Source organism: Primulina huaijiensis, chromosome 17 (assembly GCF_012295235.1).
Source record: "Primulina huaijiensis isolate GDHJ02 chromosome 17, ASM1229523v2, whole genome shotgun sequence".
Lineage (NCBI taxonomy): Eukaryota > Viridiplantae > Streptophyta > Magnoliopsida > Lamiales > Gesneriaceae > Primulina > Primulina huaijiensis.
In genome coordinates this window covers 4,344,363-4,361,287 of record NC_133322.1, presented here as the reverse complement: position 1 = coordinate 4,361,287, position 16,925 = coordinate 4,344,363, and the positions used below count along the sequence as shown (strand labels likewise).

Genomic DNA, 16,925 nt, shown 5'->3' with positions numbered 1-16,925 from the left:
TATATATATTTATATTTATATATATATTAAAATGTAATTATAAGAAATAGTGAGAGATTACACTACAGTTTTGTTAGAAAATAATTTTGGTGAATTTGTATATAATGATTACATATTTTGGTGTACTTGAAGATTTCTATCATGTCCTCAACTTTAATAAAATAGAATAGATATCAAATTCTACATTTGTTTTTACTGAAAAACGATCAAAATATGTCGTATATCTCTCACTCATTTCTTAAAACATCTAGGTCCGTCAAGAGAAAAAGTAACGTCTAGTATAAAATTTTTTTTTAAATTATACTACGTCAAGAACTTATAATAATATGCCTATCACGTCAAGATTAAATGAATTTTAAGATATTTAGGCACAATCATAATTAATGACAAAATAAATAAATAAAAATAGTTATCGGGCTCCCCATTATATTATAGAATCATATATATTTGTTGGGGGTGCGAAGGTTTGAGTGGTGTAAGAATATTTTGGTATTAAATATTTCTATATACCTAATCTAGGGTCGTATAAATAAAGATGATGCAACTTCAATTAATTTAATGGGTGATTCTTATGTGAGATCGTCTCACGGATCCTAATCTGTGAGACGGGTCAACCCTATCGATATTCACAACAAAAAGTAATACTATTAGCATAAAAAGTAATACTTTTTCATGGATGACCCAAATAAAGATCCGTCTCACAAAATATGACCCGTGAGACCGTCTCATACAAGTTTTTGTCTAAATTAATAATGAAATTTTTCCGCTCTCAACGATGTCTTAGTTGATGAATTAGACCAGTGTTTGATCAATAATCATGAGATCAATTCTTCTTATAATATTTTGTCGGACGAGTTTATCGCATTATTCAAATGTTTACTCAGATAACGACAGCAGATTCACACATTTTCAAATAATGAAAATTTTCTGATGCTTTCATGGATGTATGCACATCTCCAACCACATAAATCTCTCGAATATTTTTAATTTGTTTTGATTTGATTTATAATATTAGAATATATTCATCGTAACTGTTACAATAATTGATGGTATTAAGAAAATAAAGTGGTTGTGGTCGGTCGTGTGGATTTTGGACGAATGCCGTAGATCTGATTTTTTTTTTAAAAAAAAAAAAAAATTATATAAATGATCGATTGTCTCTCCCGCCCATGTTGGTTCTTTTTATCATGCCTTTGCTTCTCTACTTATACTCTAATGTTCAATGAAGCATTGTATTTGTTTTACGATTTTATTTCTGTATAAATTTGATCTGTTTTGGATTTTAGTTTTGTAAATATCAATTTAGTATGATTTTCATTCATCAACTTGAATTTTTTTATCTGAAACCACTAAATCAATCGAATATTATTTATTTGACAGCAATACTCTCCTACGTAGATCATGTAACGAAAACAAAATATATATTGCACACATAAATAAAATAAAAAATGACAAGTTTTTTCTTCTTATTTTGAAATACTGAGTCACATTTTGCTTTATCATACTCATTATAGTTGGTTAGATGAATTTTAATGTGTGCAACATAAATTTTATTATATCCACATGTCAGCTATGTAGGTGGCCATCAATATCAAATAAATAATATTCGATGGATTTAGTAGTTTCTGGTAATAATTAAAAAAATTAAAATTAGTGAATGAAAACAAAATTTTAGTTAATCACATGATTAAAATTCAAAAAATATCAACTTACAAAATTAAAATTAGAATTTTATTTATTTATTAAAATATATTAACCTAAATCTAAAAAATAAATAAATTAGACTAGTAAAGTAGAAGTCGTGGTTGTTGAAACTTATTTATTGTTAATTATGAAGTGTGATGGCACGTCGTATCAATTTATACTTACACCGCCTCTGATCTCCAAGATAGTGAAATAAACTCAACTAATCTAAAAAGATATTAATTAAATCAATGGATTAATAATCTATTATTTTATAAAATTAATTTATAACTGGATGAAGTGTATGTGTGTTTAAATAAATTTTATANTTCAAATATTACCATCATTATTTCAACGACTTTCGTTAGTAAAATATGGTAGTAAGTATATGCACACGGTATCTGCACGTAAAATAAATTTTTGTATAAAATATAATTTTATATTTGTATATAATAGATTTGTATATGAAATATAATTATATTAAAGTAATTTACATTTAATGTTATGATTTTGGCGCGAACATCTTATGGAGTTGCATTTCATATTTAATTTTTTATTGACAAAAATTTGTGTGAGACGGTCTCACGAGTCGTATTTTGTGAGACAGATATCTTATTTGGGTCATCCATGAAAAAATATTACTTTTTATGCTAAGAATATTACTTTTTATCGTGAATATCAATAGATATGACATGTCCCAAAGATAAATATTCGTGAGACCGTCTCATAAGATACTTACTCATTTTTTACTAGATATTTGCGTGAACATCTCAAGGGAGTTCTTGGGGCGAACAACAAGAGACGCTCAACATATGAAATCTATGAATTTTAAATGATCAGGTTGAAAAATTAATTTGAAATTGAAGTAAAAAAATGTACTTAAGTAACATAAGATATTTCAAATCATTCATTCTATTTTGAACCAAATGAATACAATTGTGAGACATGAATTTGAAATCAAATCCTCTCGAATCCTTCGATTCAATGAATTTCATTGAAAGGTTCCGAAAGTTTTTTAATATAATTGAATGGCATATATTTTGAAAAATATATATTTTATATTTCATAAAAAATGATTTTAAGGTTTTATATGTCACACTTTTTTTTGTGAATATTCGATTAAAGGCGACATACGACGAGAATTTAAATTTGCTTTATTAAAAGTAACAAAGTCGAATAAAGTCCATTCCAATTTTTCTGTTTCGATATTATAAGTCAACATATTGATTTATCTTCTTTTATTGGCCTATATTAGATGTGAATCTTTATGTTTCAAAGACAAAACACCTATATTTTTCATGAATTCGTAAGATTTGAATCCGAGCCAAATATCGTTTGATGGCTTTACGATATAGTCCCAAACGAATGTTTGCAAAAGATTATTATTTCATATATTCGAAAAAGAGTAGGTCTCTTGTGAGACGGTCTCACGAATCTTTATATGTTAGACGGGTCAATCCTACCGATATTCACAATAAAAAATAATACTCTTAGTATAAAAAGTAATATTTTTTCATGTATGACCCAAATAAGATATCCGTCTCACAAAATACGACCCGTGAGACCGTCTCACACAATTTTTTGCCTTCGAAAAATAGGAATAAGAATGAGACCAATTTCTGGATTTGAATTAAATTAAGGATTAACACAAAAAATTGGTTTTTAAAATAAAAAAAAATTGAAAAATCAATTTTTCCAAAGATTGTAAATACTCTTGTGTTATTTAAATCCTAAGGTCATTCGACCTTGAAAGCTCACTTATGGCAATTACTCAAATTCGATAGCATTTTATATAATTTATTCTTAATTATTTTATGATATTTTATTAATATAAAGTTATGATCAACAAAATGAATTTTTAAAGAACCAATCTTCAAATAAAAAGCCTATTATTTTTCACAGTTTGTAGTTAATAAATTTGATTTATCCTTGTCATTGAAATGTATAGTCAAAGCTCTTTTTCCCATCCCCCTCTTTTGCATAGTTCCAACATATGATTATGGTTTACAGGTAATTGTTAATGTCAATCAATAACCAAATGATAATTTGTTGGTTTTTAAAAAATTTCATAATATTTTCATTACAATCCATACATGAAATATATATGGAATAAGTAGACAAAAATATCAATCATCAATCTTTACAAATATCGAATCAATATATATGGAATAAGTAGAAAAAAAAATCAGTCATGGATCTTTACAAATATCGCATCAAGTGTATCCAACTCATACGAGGTTAGTCTATGTTCTATTGTTAGTAACTTTCTGTATATCTTAATATCATTAGATTATTCGAGTCTTTTGTATTTTAATGAAAATTGGCTCACATGTTGATGATCTAAAACTTAAAATTTCATATCATAAGTTGAAAAATAATCCGGGTATGACATAGAAAAATCCGACACATATATGATTCGATCTTATAGATTTCTTGATTAAATTTAATCTATGCAAAATGTGAAAAATGTTTATCATGAAATGCATGAATGTCAAGTAAACTTTGTATGAACTTATACATGAGTACATCCTATGTATTCTGATAAATTCATGAGCTTTTGTTCATGAAATTATATTAATTTTGTTTAGGATTACCAAAGGAGAAACTCAAAGTTCAAAACCCCAAGAAAGGTGGTCAAAGCTCAAATGGCACACAAATTTTTTGTTAATTCAAGAAACTAGTCTCTCTCTCTCTCTCTCTCTCAAGAACAGGCTGGAAGTATCCAAAAAAACTGACCCCGCCACCATTATTGTCAGTTAATGCTTAATAATACGCCTCGAACAAAACATGAGCGTTTGTGTTTCTCCACAAGTCATCCAAATCAAATTCAACGAAAATAAAGTATTGAATTTGTACATAAAATGGGAAAAAATTAAAATTTGAAAAAAAAGGAGAATGTGAAAGACTAAAAGCAGAACAAGAAAGGTGGTGGCGTTTCTTTCTCTTTTACCCCTGCAATTCTCTTTTCTTGTAGCCTCTGCTATAATCTTTTCTAGCTTTTGTGCTCTTTTTCTCGGTCCCGTTCTTGTTCTTGTTTCTTGCTTTTTCGGGTTCCAATAGCTTATGTTTTTCTTCCCATTTATGCAGCTGTAATCAGTTAATCTTGCATTGATCATTGCAAATTCGCTTGTTCCTCCTTCTGGGCTCTGCTGATAAGGCCTAAAGATACTGTCTTTGTTGAACTGTTATACTAAGTTGTAAAAGTTTTAGTATAGTGGATCAACTGTCGACGACCTCCTACCTTGTTGGAATTCTCTTCTCTTCGATCAAATGGTTTGAAATTGAAATTTTACTGTATGTTGTGATCGCAAGTTGTAAGATTATCGAACTTCCTTTTGGCTTTATTATATTTACTTTCTTGAATCCTTTCGCTGTTGGGTTCTTGATTTCATGGGACTCTGTCATGGAAAACCCATTGAAACCCCACAAAATCTGTCTGAAAATCCAATAAATCCAGGTGAAAAGAATGATCTTGTACTCAATTCCTCAACTGGGAAGACACCCAAGTTCCCGTTTTACAGCCCAAGTCCATTTCGTAGCACCTACAAGGATTCCCCTGCTAATTCCGGTAGTGTCCTTTCAACTCCTCTGCGCTTTCTTAAGCGCCCATTTCCACCACCATCGCCAGCTAAGCACATTAAAGCTTTGCTGGCTCGAAGGCATGGCTCCATAAAGCCGAATGAAGCTACTATACCTGAAGGAAGTGAGTGTGAGATTATTGGGTTGGATAAAAATTTTGGGTTCTCTAAGAATTTCACCAGCCACTTTGACCTTGGTGAAGAGGTGGGGAGGGGACACTTTGGGTACACTTGTTCAGCTAAGGGAAAGAAGGGTAGCTTGAAAGGACTGGATGTGGCTGTTAAAATTATCCCTAAATCGAAGGTCCAGTTGTTTATTAGCTCAAAGTTTATACCTTGCAATTGGTTTTGCTTAGTCGATAGTAGTTTGTTGTTTAAGTGAAAAATGTTCTTATTGTGAATTGCATCTGTCACTGATCTTGTTTAATCTCTCTGTTAGTTTTAGATTTAGTTTTTCTGTTTAATATGAAAAATGTGCTTATTGTGAACCACATCCTTGCTTTCTGTATCTTCAGTGTGTGATTGAGATATTATGAATCTTACAATCAACTGTAAAGTGTCTGAAGCATCTCATTGGGCGAGTATGTAGCTTATAGTTTTTTTATGGCTTAGGTTTGTGGCTGTTGATGAGATTAGCCTTCATTTGAATGCCAGAAATGGTTTTAATAGTTTGTGATTGTTATAAAATTTCAAGTTGAGTTTTTGTCTAATTTTAACCCTACTAGATTGTTTGGCTGGTATATCTACTATTTTACACGGGAATCTTGTGGTTTATTGGCTCCATTGCTGATTTCTTTAAGATCATATCATGATTTTTAGTTCTGACTGCACTTTTGGTTTATTGTTACTCAATAAATGCAAAGTTAGTCATGCTGTTATTATTATGAAATATGATAATATTTTGGTGCAGATGGCGACAGCCATTGCCGTAGAGGATGCCAGAAGAGAAATCAAGATACTACGTGCGCTAACAGGACATAAAAACCTTGTGCTATTCTATGATGCTTATGAGGATGAAGAAAATGTCTATGTGGTGATGGAGTAAGTTTGAACTATAGAATGTTGCAACCTTAGCAGCTAAAAGACATGACAAAATCTGATCATGAAATCCAAGGAATCAATTGGGGGGAACTCTTAAATAAGAATAGAGGCTTGAATAATGCAATCCGGATATCCATGGAGTGATCTAACATGTTACACAAAACAATATATTTAGAGATCATGTTTCTCACCTGTAAAACTCTTTTATTCCATTTTCAGGTTATGCAAAGGAGGAGAGTTGCTGGATCACATACTTTCTAGGTATGCTTATAATTTCTTATTCTATCCGCACTATGGGCTATCTTGCTTTGAAGTCTCATAAGTCATGATCCATTTGTTTGAAGCAGGGGTGGCAAGTACTCAGAAGACGATGCCAAAAGTGTGTTGGTGCAGATTTTAAGTGTGGTTGCATATTGCCATCTTCAAGGTGTAGTTCACCGTGATCTAAAGCCTGAGGTAAGCTACAGATATCTGCCATTGTACTGTTTTGTTCCACTCCCTTTGAGTACTCTGAAGATTCATTCTTATAAATTCAACAATTATCTTGATAGTCTGGTAAACAGTTGTCAAGAATGCATTTTTCCATGGAATTTACTGGTTGATCGCACTAATAGATTTTATTGCCTTCTCTAACATTCATCAAGTACAATTAATGCTTTTTCATATTTTTTTCCAAAACATGATCTGTCTCATTGAAATGTTAACTGCCAGATGGCTTCTTTCTAATGACCTTGATATATCTTGCTGCTCTAGAATTTTCTCTTCACTTCGAAAGATGAGCATTCCCCTTTGAAGGCCATAGACTTTGGACTCTCTGACTATGTAAAGCCAGGTTCAGTCTGGTTTTGTTTACTCTCAGTCTCCTCTTTTATTATGATAGAAGTCAGTGTGAGTGAGTGTATATTATTTGGCAGATGAAAGACTGAATGATATTGTTGGAAGTGCTTACTATGTGGCACCTGAAGTTTTGCATAGATCGTATGGAACGGAGGCTGATATGTGGAGTATTGGTGTCATTGCTTATATTCTTCTCTGTGGAAGCAGGCCATTCTGGTCGAGAACAGAATCTGGAATCTTCCGAGCTGTTCTAAAGGCTGATCCGAGTTTTGATGAAGCTCCATGGCCTTCATTGTCTTCTGATGCCGTAGATTTTGTGAAGGGATTATTGAACAAAGATTACCGTAAAAGACTAACTGCTGCTCAGGCTCTTGGTAAGTAGTTGGATAAGGTTGATCATAGAACTTATGGTTTGTAGCCCAGCACGATCACCAAAATTTTGCATCTAATAATGTAACGATATAGATATCTCTAACTTACCTTTTCATCGAGTTCATCAATAAAAGTTGTAAAATACTCTAATGATATTGTTGTGCCTAGGTCATCCGTGGCTGGTTGGTCATCAAGATGTGAAGATCACTTTGGATATGATAATATATAAGCTTCTAAAAGCTTACATATGCTCATCTTCTCTGAGAAAGGCGGCTTTAAGGGTATGCATATCTTAGCTGTCAAGTACTGAATGATACTAGAAGAAGAATTTAACCTGGTCTATTGCATTGCATGATATCACACATTTACCTGATCACTTTTTTCCCTTTCCCTTGCGATGAATTACAACAAGAGGAACTAATAATCTGTATGCATAATGAAAGTTAAGACCGAACCAAACTAAGCAAATCATGTAAAGGAGAACACCGAAGTCAACTCAACTCACTAAATGTTATTTCGTACTTGCTAGATGCCTATCTCAGCTATGGATGATGGTCTCTTCTGTCACTCTGCTCGCTAAAAGGCATTTTTTCTTGTCGAACCATGAAATTTCACAATGGTTTTTATAGTTCATCGTAAATGGTTATGGATCCGATTTTATTTTAATATTCTAGGGCAGCACTTGTTCTTGCTCATTATTGGTTTTCTCGTCTGAAGCCTACATCACAGTCACATGCGTTCATGTCCAGACAATCGATATATTCCTTGATACTAAATCTTTATCAGTCACTACCTTCCCCAATTCATAGATATCTGCAGTTCTTGATTTAAGATCTCTTAATGTGTAGATAATTTTTCTATAGATTCTTCCTACGCTACCCTGATGCCGAAATTGCCAAAAAGAATATAATCTATGAATGTTCTTTTATTTGTCTTCAGATAATTATCCCCCCTTGTTTTCATCATACTCTTCATACTATCTGATTCACCATTTGGCAGGCTCTTGCAAGAACTTTGAGTATACAACAGTTAGCCTATCTACGAGAGCAGTTCACATTATTAGGGCCAAACAAAAGTGGACTGATCTCTATAACGTGTTTCAAAACTGTCAGCATTCTCGCTCTCTCTTTTCAACTTTTAGTTTTAATTTATTTCTTTGCCAATGTAATCAATTACTCTGCAGGCTATTACAAAGTATTCGACTGATGCAATGAAGGATTCACGGGTCATCGACTATGTAAACCTGGTAAAAGTTTTAGAAATCTTTCTTTTTTTACATTCTTTTATTATTTGATTAATAACTTATCAGTGTAGTTTCATCATGTGTTGTATAGGTGAGTTCTCTTCGATATAGAAAGTTGGATTTCGAAGAATTCTGTGCTGCTGCAATAAGTGTTCATCAGTTGGAAGGAATGAACACCTGGGAGCAAAATGCACGTAATGGCTATGAATTCTTTGAGAAAGATGGAAACCGGCCTATTATGATAGAGGAGCTTGCCACGGTATGTCTCTCCCTCCTCTTTATTAGGCCTTAAACCCTAGAGAAGATTCCAAATACAAAAACTAGCTCTTAGAATGCATGTACCCTGGAGCTTAGGATTATAATTTCTTATGAAGCTGGAGTAGGATTGTATCGCTATTGAAATTGTGAAGGGTACGACATGCATGTATCAATAACTAAAGTGAAAAAATCATTTATTACCCTTCAAGCCTCAAGGTGTGGATTTTGAGAGACTTGAGGTTTTCTTGGCATAGTAGATTGGTTAAAACATGTTCAGGATCCTCATTATCGCGTCTCTTTCACCTGGTTATAAAATTTTGAGAGACTTGAGATTTTCTTCGCGTAGTAGATTGGTTAAAACATGTTCAGGATCCTCATTATCGCGTCTCTTTCACCTACTGTCTAAATTTTATAACCACTAATCTGGTATTTTATAGGAACTTGGACTCAGTCCATCTGTTCCTATTCATGTAGTTCTGCAGGATTGGATAAGGCACACAGATGGGAAGCTCAGCTTCTTGGGATTCGTTAGACTTCTACACGGAGTTTCTTCTCGTACATTTCAGAAGGTGTAAAATACGGTCACCATCCTTTTTGGATAGCAGGCTATTCTCCTTATGACTTAAATGCCTCAGAAAGATTTGTCTTCTCGATCAAGTGATGACCTGTTGAAGCTGCAGTCTTTCGCAGCAAATTTGTAGTTTGGGCAATACAAGCTCTGCTGCTAGTTTTTTATGATGGTCACTCTTATGTTACATCGAAGCTGTTCTTTGTATTTTGTCTCTTCCAATATTGCTGCCATCTAGTTGAGGATTGTACAGATGAGACAAGATCACAAAATGCGTTTTTTTAAGGCCATGAAATAGCTGAAAGCTGCAAATGGTTATTTACCGTTCTACTTTTGCACTTGATAAGACATTACCTGCGAAAAGGTTTTTAAAATGGAGTGTTTCATCAACTCAAAATCATTTTTATACAGAAAACGTATAACAGAACTTTTCAAACATTTGAATGATATTGACGGTTTACACCAGCTACTTGGGTGTACGTGAAAACATGTGAGAAATTTTCCAACCTGTTATTTACATATCTCAACTATTTTATGTTTCTTACATGAAGATGATAAGTTATACATCGCTGTTGTGATTTATTTACTTTAAAACTCAAGGAGTCATAACCGTACAAGTCACTCGACAATAAAGTTCTATCTCGTTGACAGGAATCAGCATGAAGTTTTCTGGCGGACAGAAATCCGGGGAAAATGACTGAATGGATGCTTTCATGCATTCTCTGGAAGGGCCCGGTTGACGGAGTTGAATCGATAACACCTAAACAAACGCATATCACAAGCATCTGTACACAACCTCCGGTCTCTACATTAGCAGTATATGCTTAATTGTCTAAACAAAAGAGCATAGCGAACCCTGATGGAGAAAAAATAATTGCCGGGTCTCGACTGTTTCTCAAGAAAGATGATCACGCTTTGGAAAGCGCCTCGCAATTCAAAGCCAAGTTTAGAGGATATCCATCTTTTACGTTGAACCGACTTCCAGTTTTCTAATGTCAAAACTACTTGGCTGCTCAACTTGTGCGTGGGTCGAGAAGGATGTTGGTTGCTGCATTAATGTCGTTCCCAGCACGTATTAGAGCTTGCCTTGCTGAGTTCCTTTCGAATCCCATTGAAACCAGTGTAACAATGGAGTCCTCGGGTGGTTCCAACATGGATGACGTGGGAGCAGGAGCTGGATAATTTCCCTGAAGCCAAAGAAACAAAAAGGTTGCTCAACACGGTATGAACAGCCACAATAGAATTAGATTCTTTGTGTGCCACATGGCATAGCAATTTATACAGGGGTCATACACTCGCATGCACAAGAAACAAGAGATCTATGAATTCATAATTGACTCTTCTTTTTTATATATACAAAAGCGACTGTGTTGCACTTGATAAAAATTAACTTGAGACATTTAGGTTGCTTTTGTACTTAGTTATTTGACATCAATAACTTCAAAGCTATACATTTCAAATTCACAATTGTTTGAATGCTTATTATATGGGGTAGTTTTGAATTCATACTCTAAATTTTACCTCTTACATGAAGAAATGTAATAAATTCAAATGCGCCCATTATATTAACGTCTTTTTAGTTTCAAGTTTCAAATACTTTTGTCTAATAAGTTCCTCTATCTTTTTAGTTTCAAGTTTCAAATACTTTTGTCTAATAAGTTCCTCCATCCAAATCAAATCCTTCCATCTATAGTTTGATGTTAAACGTCTTCAGCACAAGACAAACAATGTAAAGAGTGTAACGTAGGGAAATTCATCCAAATTTTTATGGTAAAAAACTTGCCTGCATATGGCGAGAAGCGGACGATGGTGCACTTCCCAGAATGTTCCTCGGTGATACCGTGGGCGATGTGTTTCCAACAGATGGCCAAGAGAGTCTTGAGAAGAAGTAAGCAACAAAATCTGGTAACTGAAAATGGAAATTGCAGAAGCTAGTCAGGCATAGATTCATCTGGTACATGAACTTTCGGTATAGACTTGCTAACTTGACGCCAAGGCCTACAAATATTTCACAGGACAAAAAAAGAGAATAATTATATATGAAGGCCTAAGTTCCCTATTTATTCAGCCCCAGAAATTGCAAGTACAGTGCATTACTCTCAGTGAACTAGTCAGGCATGCGATGTTTGAACATTTAACTTGCCAGACAGTTCATAAAAGAATCCATGAAATAAATTAAACTAGTAAAATAAATAAAATGTAAATCAAGTTGCCTAATAGTACCAGATATGAAAAAACTTGAATACCTGCTAAGGTGTAAAGTTGAAAAGGCCATGCATCTTAAGCAAATGAAAACCATAGTCACAGAACAATCTTAGACATCTCATTTAAATCATCAACCTTGAATGGACCTTACCTACTTATTATTTTGTCAACCATATCTGAAATTCGAATCAACCACCATTAACATCATATTACACCAGTCAATAGTTATGCGATGTTTCAATCTCATTGTTTTCACCATGCTAGCAATTTTGAAAGCCCATTTAACATGTTCTTCACGGAACAGGGATGCCAATTCTTATTGAGGAAAATGTAAGCTGAAGTGGCCATAAAATGAAAGCATAAATTAGGCACTACCTTCATTCTACGTGTATGGAACACATTTGAGCGGTACAAGGAACCTGCCAGAATACCACAGATCCCTGGTAGCATAGATCTTTTCCACGATGACAAGAGGAGCTGCAAGATAGCAAATTTAGCATAAATATAAATAGTAAGTAAAAAGAAAAAGGCAACAAAATAAAATGAATATACCAGTACCTCAACTCAAGAAACCAAAAAATAATAATAAACAAATCAAAACAAAGGCCATATCCACAATTTGTTTAATTACCTGAAGACCAGCTAAATATATAAAAGTCTTGTCAGAAAAGTTGAGACTAAACACACGAAATCGTGTTGACACTGGAATGTCGAAATAGAAAGGTACAAATGAAGAAAAAATAAGGCCATATGGTCCTGACGTGAGTATATTCAAGGAAGGATCTGCCACAAAAAAAAAAGCAGCCGATGGATTAGAATAAGACTACTCATTTACATATAAGAAGAAAAAAGAAACATAATTCGATAAACCGTCATTTGATTAAAGTAAAAATAAATTGCAGAACCATACAAAAAACATTCTCTAGACAGAAAAAAGGACACCACAAAAAACAATTTTAGAAATACTGAATGCACAACTTATGTAATAGAAGTAAAGTACCAGCTAATCAAATAATCGAGTATGTAATCATGCCAAACCAATAAACAAAAGGAAAACCCTGAATATTCCAAATGAAAGAGAAAAGGAGCCAATTTTTTAGGGAACCGCAGCATACCTTTGAGTAGCCATTGCGCAATGGCTTCAAGAACTAAAGATACAGTAGTAGAAAACACCACAAAGACCTGCGTGACAAGATGGACAGAGAAAAGTTAATATCTTCATGAAAAGATGACAGCTGCTATGCCAACAACTATAAATATAATGATAAAAGCTGTCTATCGATATATTAGAGATAAGTGACAAATTTTCAAGCATAAATGCCACAATATTATTGATCATTAGTCCTATACATGACATGGAAAGTGGCCAATCTGAATTTGCCAACAACAGTAAACACCATGGCTATTGGTAAAAACTTGAAGTTCAGGTCACTTTGCTAAAACCAAGCTTCCAAGTCTTAACAAGGCAAAATTTTAAAGGTGTATACTTGAAACAGTAATCATTCACCCACATACACTTGGCCATCGAGAACATATCACTATTGCGCTTGAACATAGTCAACCTATGAAAGCTGAATGCATATCATAAGTCACAAGTAAGATCTAAAATGACAAGGGATTCGCGAGGATCAACTATCTAATTTGACATTTAGATATATCATTCATATCTTTACAATATTAATAACTATATTATTAAGGAAGGGTGATATAAAATAACTACCTAGGTGTCTTGGCATGTTTTCTTTGTTCTTTGTAAAAACCCTTACAAATAGTTGTCTTTGATATTTTGATTTGGTTTTTTTCAATTTTCTAAAATATAGCTTTCCTCCAACTAATAATATACCATCTCAATTCATAATATTTAAGATTACTAAAAAATAACTATATATATATATATACACACACTATATTATTAGGTAATAAGATCATACATAAAGTTTCCCTTCCCCACACTATTATACTTTTACTGGGAAAAAATAAATAAAAATTCAAACACAAATTTAAACAGAAACTACCCCAACAAAATTACACTTTACAAAAGCATATATTGTATATAAAGTTACACTTATATATTAAAATCTATGAACACCATGCACCAAATATCGCTAATATGCATAAATGATTAGCCCTGGTAAGATTATATTTGCAGAATCTAGAATATATGGACCAATTAATGGACAAAAATTGCTCCAGCATAACATATTACAAGATTTGTAAAGTGAATCACATATACAGCAAGAGTGCAAGTTGTTTAAGATACTTGACAGCTCAATAAACCAATAATATCTCCTACATAGAACTTGACCTTGAACAAAAACTTACAGAATATTTATTAGATCCTATCTGCCTCTCAAACACACGGAAGTAATACAGCAGATAAATTCCAAAAACTAGCTCCGGCGTGGATGAGAAGCCAAAAACCGAAACTATCAGCTTCCATATTTGAAGTTTCTTAAAAATATCCTGCCCCAGGAGGTAAAAAAAATAAAGTCAACAAAAAATATGCAGTCATAGCGACAAACTGATTAATAACTAGAAATTATGTAACAAGAACACAACAATGCAACTTGCTTCTATTGCTTTAACACAGTAAATATTTCGGCCTCTAGGAATTTATCCGTGACCAGACATATACAAAAATATTTGATATCACAAATAAGCAAATTAAGATTTGAGACGCGGTTATTTAAGGTGCATCATGAATGGATGCGCACAGGTATTCCAGGAGCCAGTTCAGTTCTATGAAAAATATGCACGAGAAAAAATCAACAGTGACACCTTATGGCGACAATATTTAGAGACTATTCTCTTTTATTAAATAAGAAAAATCCTGTAACTAAAAAGTGGCAGATCTGAGCATGAGCCTCAAAAAGGGAAATATCAAAGTGATTTTGGCAGCGGGAGCGACATTATACATGACCCAAGTTAAACCGATTATAACTTGGTGCATAACAGCGAAACATCAGAGGGGTCTAAATTCCAAAATCTGCAGTCCAGACTCCAGCATGATTAAGAAGTAAAGAAAATATCATAAAAATTTTACCGTAAATAATCTACAATAATCATATGCCGTTCAAACATAAGGATAAAATTAGAAAAATACCAAAAAATGGACAAGGTCAACAACGAAACCCATAAAAAAAATTCAAAATAAAAAACCCACCTAAGCTGATAACCCTAGAATGCACTTTAAAAGGGGGAAAAACCCTAAAGCCATAAACGAATCGAAACCTGGTGAGACCATGCGAGGTTTCTGTGACGACCTCGGATCCCAAATATAATTGTGAAAAGAACAGTAGCTATCACTGTCGTCCTTGTCAGTGGCGCATTGTCTTCAAAAAAAAAAATCATACCATCTATGAAGAATCGAATCAAAAAATGCCCCAAAAAAAAAAAGAAAGAAAACGAGGGGGGAAAACGTACTGAAACCCGATGGGCCGCCGTTCATTTTCAGCCAAAAGTCGACCCTCTCCAATTTTGTCTAATATACCTACAAAAAATTATGTAATCGTGCCAATTATTACCTATATGCTTGCCGATCTTTGTTCCGCCATTTTCTCCAATTCTTCCCTTCGTATCGTCCTCCCCAAACTTTTCGTCTCCTAGTCGTCTGTACTTTATCGATGATTAGAAAATCAATTCGGATCGACCCGTTTACAAGTTCGGGCTGGCGAATAATTATTCTTCTCGAGCAAAATTGATTTTGTAGTTTTTTTGGGATAATTTTTCAAAATAAATATATCATTATATCCTATGAATTCTCATCAATTCATATTATTATTTTTTTAACCCAAAACCGATGAAGTTTCATTAGCTCAAAGCAAGTTCATTACAATCATGAATTAAAGTATCACAAATAAAACTAGGAGCATCAAAGAGGACACAAGGACTAGCGTGAGAAATGGCTGCTCGAGCAAGGTTGTGGGCAACTATATTCGCTTGTTGTCTAGTAAAATGAACTTTGTAGTAACGTTCTCTTGACAGAAGGGAGCAGCATTCTCCAATAATTGTTCCAAAATCGCTGTGATCTACTGCATTTGAGTGAACTGCCTCCACCACGGTTTTCGAATCTGTTTCGAATATAATATGTTGCATATCCAAAGATGCGGCCCAGGTTATGGCATCAAGTAGCGACATTGCTTTTGCTTCTCGTACTTCAATTGACCCCTGGAATTTGAGCATCCTACAGACCATAAACTCACCCTTTGAATCTCGAACTACCGCTGCAGATCAAATCAAACGCGTCTCCCTAAAGATTGCCGCATCGACATTGCATTTCATGAATCCTGATGGTGGATTTTTCCAAGTAAGCTCCTCCTCAGATGCATTCATTTGAGAGTGTGTGATATGGGGTGATTTGCGAGCCGCTATCCAGTCATTGAGGAAATCAACAGCTAATTTTATATTAACCCGGGTTGATCTTTCTGCCGCATTCCATAGTTTGTCATTTCTGTATTTCCATATGCTCCATATAGTCATGAACATGGTGGGCAATAATTTATGGGGCCAGCATTCCAAACAGCCGAAAAACCATTGCATAAATGAATCTGAGTTAGTTGCCTTATCATTTACAAGGTACACCAAGTTTACAGCTTCCCAACAAGCCTGAGCGTAAGGGCAATCAATGAACAAGTGCCAATTATTCTCATTTCCGGATCCACATAGAGCGCAGATGGAAGGTACGTCAATATGACGATTAAGCAGGTTCTACCGACATGGGTTACAGTTTCTTACAGCTTTCCAGATGAAGAATTTTACCTTTGGTGGTACATGGACTGTCCACATTCGATTCCATAATCCAGGTGCGTGTTGTGCACTATTCGAAATTGCAATATTTGTCATAAGGAGCCTGTATCCCGATTTGACTGTATAGCACCCATCTCTACTGAAATGCCATAAATGGATATCCTCAGATGCAGCCGTTGGTACTGGTATTTTCATGATTTCCTCAATATCACTTTGTTCGAATAAGGCTTGCATTGTCGTTGCCTTCCATTGATGTAAGTCTACGTCGAAAAACTTCAACATATGAGATCGAGGGTCAGGCTCAATGATCTCATCGAAATTATCTCTGTATTGACTCAAGTTCGAGTCTTTCTCATCTCCTATCAAAATATATATATATATATATGTGTGTGTG

The 16,925-nt window shown here is 33.9% G+C and overlaps 3 protein-coding genes across 4 annotated transcripts; 1 reads left to right on the top strand and 2 right to left on the bottom strand.

Annotated features, from left to right (window-relative positions):
- The first annotated feature begins 4,490 nt into the window (after window positions 1-4,490).
- LOC140962916 (CDPK-related kinase 1-like) lies at window positions 4,491-9,719 on the top strand. 2 transcript variants are annotated; one of them, XM_073422009.1, is made up of 12 exons: window positions 4,491-4,608; window positions 4,771-5,565; window positions 6,172-6,302; window positions 6,522-6,563; window positions 6,650-6,758; window positions 7,056-7,134; window positions 7,217-7,513; window positions 7,680-7,792; window positions 8,511-8,618; window positions 8,695-8,757; window positions 8,846-9,013; window positions 9,450-9,719. In XM_073422009.1, the coding sequence occupies exons 2-12, from the start codon at window positions 5,074-5,076 to the stop codon at window positions 9,585-9,587; spliced, it is 1,740 nt and encodes a 579-aa protein (XP_073278110.1). In that variant the 5' UTR covers window positions 4,491-4,608; window positions 4,771-5,073; the 3' UTR covers window positions 9,588-9,719. The 2 variants fall into 2 exon arrangements, with proteins under 2 accessions (XP_073278110.1, XP_073278111.1); XM_073422010.1 differs by lacking the exon at window positions 4,771-5,565 and having other exon boundaries at window positions 4,492-4,608.
- A 350-nt stretch (window positions 9,720-10,069) lies between these two features.
- LOC140962917 (rhomboid-like protein 20) lies at window positions 10,070-15,481 on the bottom strand. Its single transcript, XM_073422011.1, has 8 exons — window positions 15,209-15,481; window positions 15,017-15,117; window positions 14,108-14,248; window positions 12,901-12,967; window positions 12,417-12,568; window positions 12,161-12,262; window positions 11,364-11,489; window positions 10,070-10,767 (listed from the first exon to the last, which is right to left on the bottom strand). The coding sequence occupies exons 1-8, from the start codon at window positions 15,231-15,233 to the stop codon at window positions 10,594-10,596; spliced, it is 888 nt and encodes a 295-aa protein (XP_073278112.1). The 5' UTR covers window positions 15,234-15,481; the 3' UTR covers window positions 10,070-10,593.
- Window positions 15,482-15,595: 114 nt separating this feature from the next.
- LOC140963295 (uncharacterized) lies at window positions 15,596-16,765 on the bottom strand. The gene is made up of 3 exons (XM_073422578.1): window positions 16,544-16,765; window positions 16,046-16,390; window positions 15,596-15,952 (listed from the first exon to the last, which is right to left on the bottom strand). The coding sequence occupies exons 1-3, from the start codon at window positions 16,763-16,765 to the stop codon at window positions 15,596-15,598; spliced, it is 924 nt and encodes a 307-aa protein (XP_073278679.1).
- Window positions 16,766-16,925: the final 160 nt, after the last annotated feature.

Coding starts and splice junctions, on each gene's coding strand:
- LOC140962916 (XM_073422009.1), top strand. CDS start 5,074: ATGGGACTCTGTCATGGAAAACCCATTGAAACCCCACAAAATCTGTCT. Junction 5,566..6,171: donor AAATTATCCCTAAATCGAAG/GTCCAGTTGTTT, acceptor ATTTTGGTGCAG/ATGGCGACAGCCATTGCCGT. Junction 7,514..7,679: donor AACTGCTGCTCAGGCTCTTG/GTAAGTAGTTGG, acceptor TGTTGTGCCTAG/GTCATCCGTGGCTGGTTGGT.
- LOC140962917 (XM_073422011.1), bottom strand. CDS start 15,233: ATGAACGGCGGCCCATCGGGTTTCA. Junction 15,118..15,208: donor CGGCGGCCCATCGGGTTTCA/GTACGTTTTCCC, acceptor TTTTTTTTGAAG/ACAATGCGCCACTGACAAGG. Junction 11,490..12,160: donor TCCATACACGTAGAATGAAG/GTAGTGCCTAAT, acceptor TTCCATTTTCAG/TTACCAGATTTTGTTGCTTA.
- LOC140963295 (XM_073422578.1), bottom strand. CDS start 16,765: ATGCAAGCCTTATTCGAACAAAGTGATATTGAGGAAATCATGAAAATA. Junction 16,391..16,543: donor CAGTCCATGTACCACCAAAG/GTAAAATTCTTC, acceptor CCTTACGCTCAG/GCTTGTTGGGAAGCTGTAAA. Junction 15,953..16,045: donor TGAAATGCAATGTCGATGCG/GCAATCTTTAGG, acceptor CTCAAATTCCAG/GGGTCAATTGAAGTACGAGA.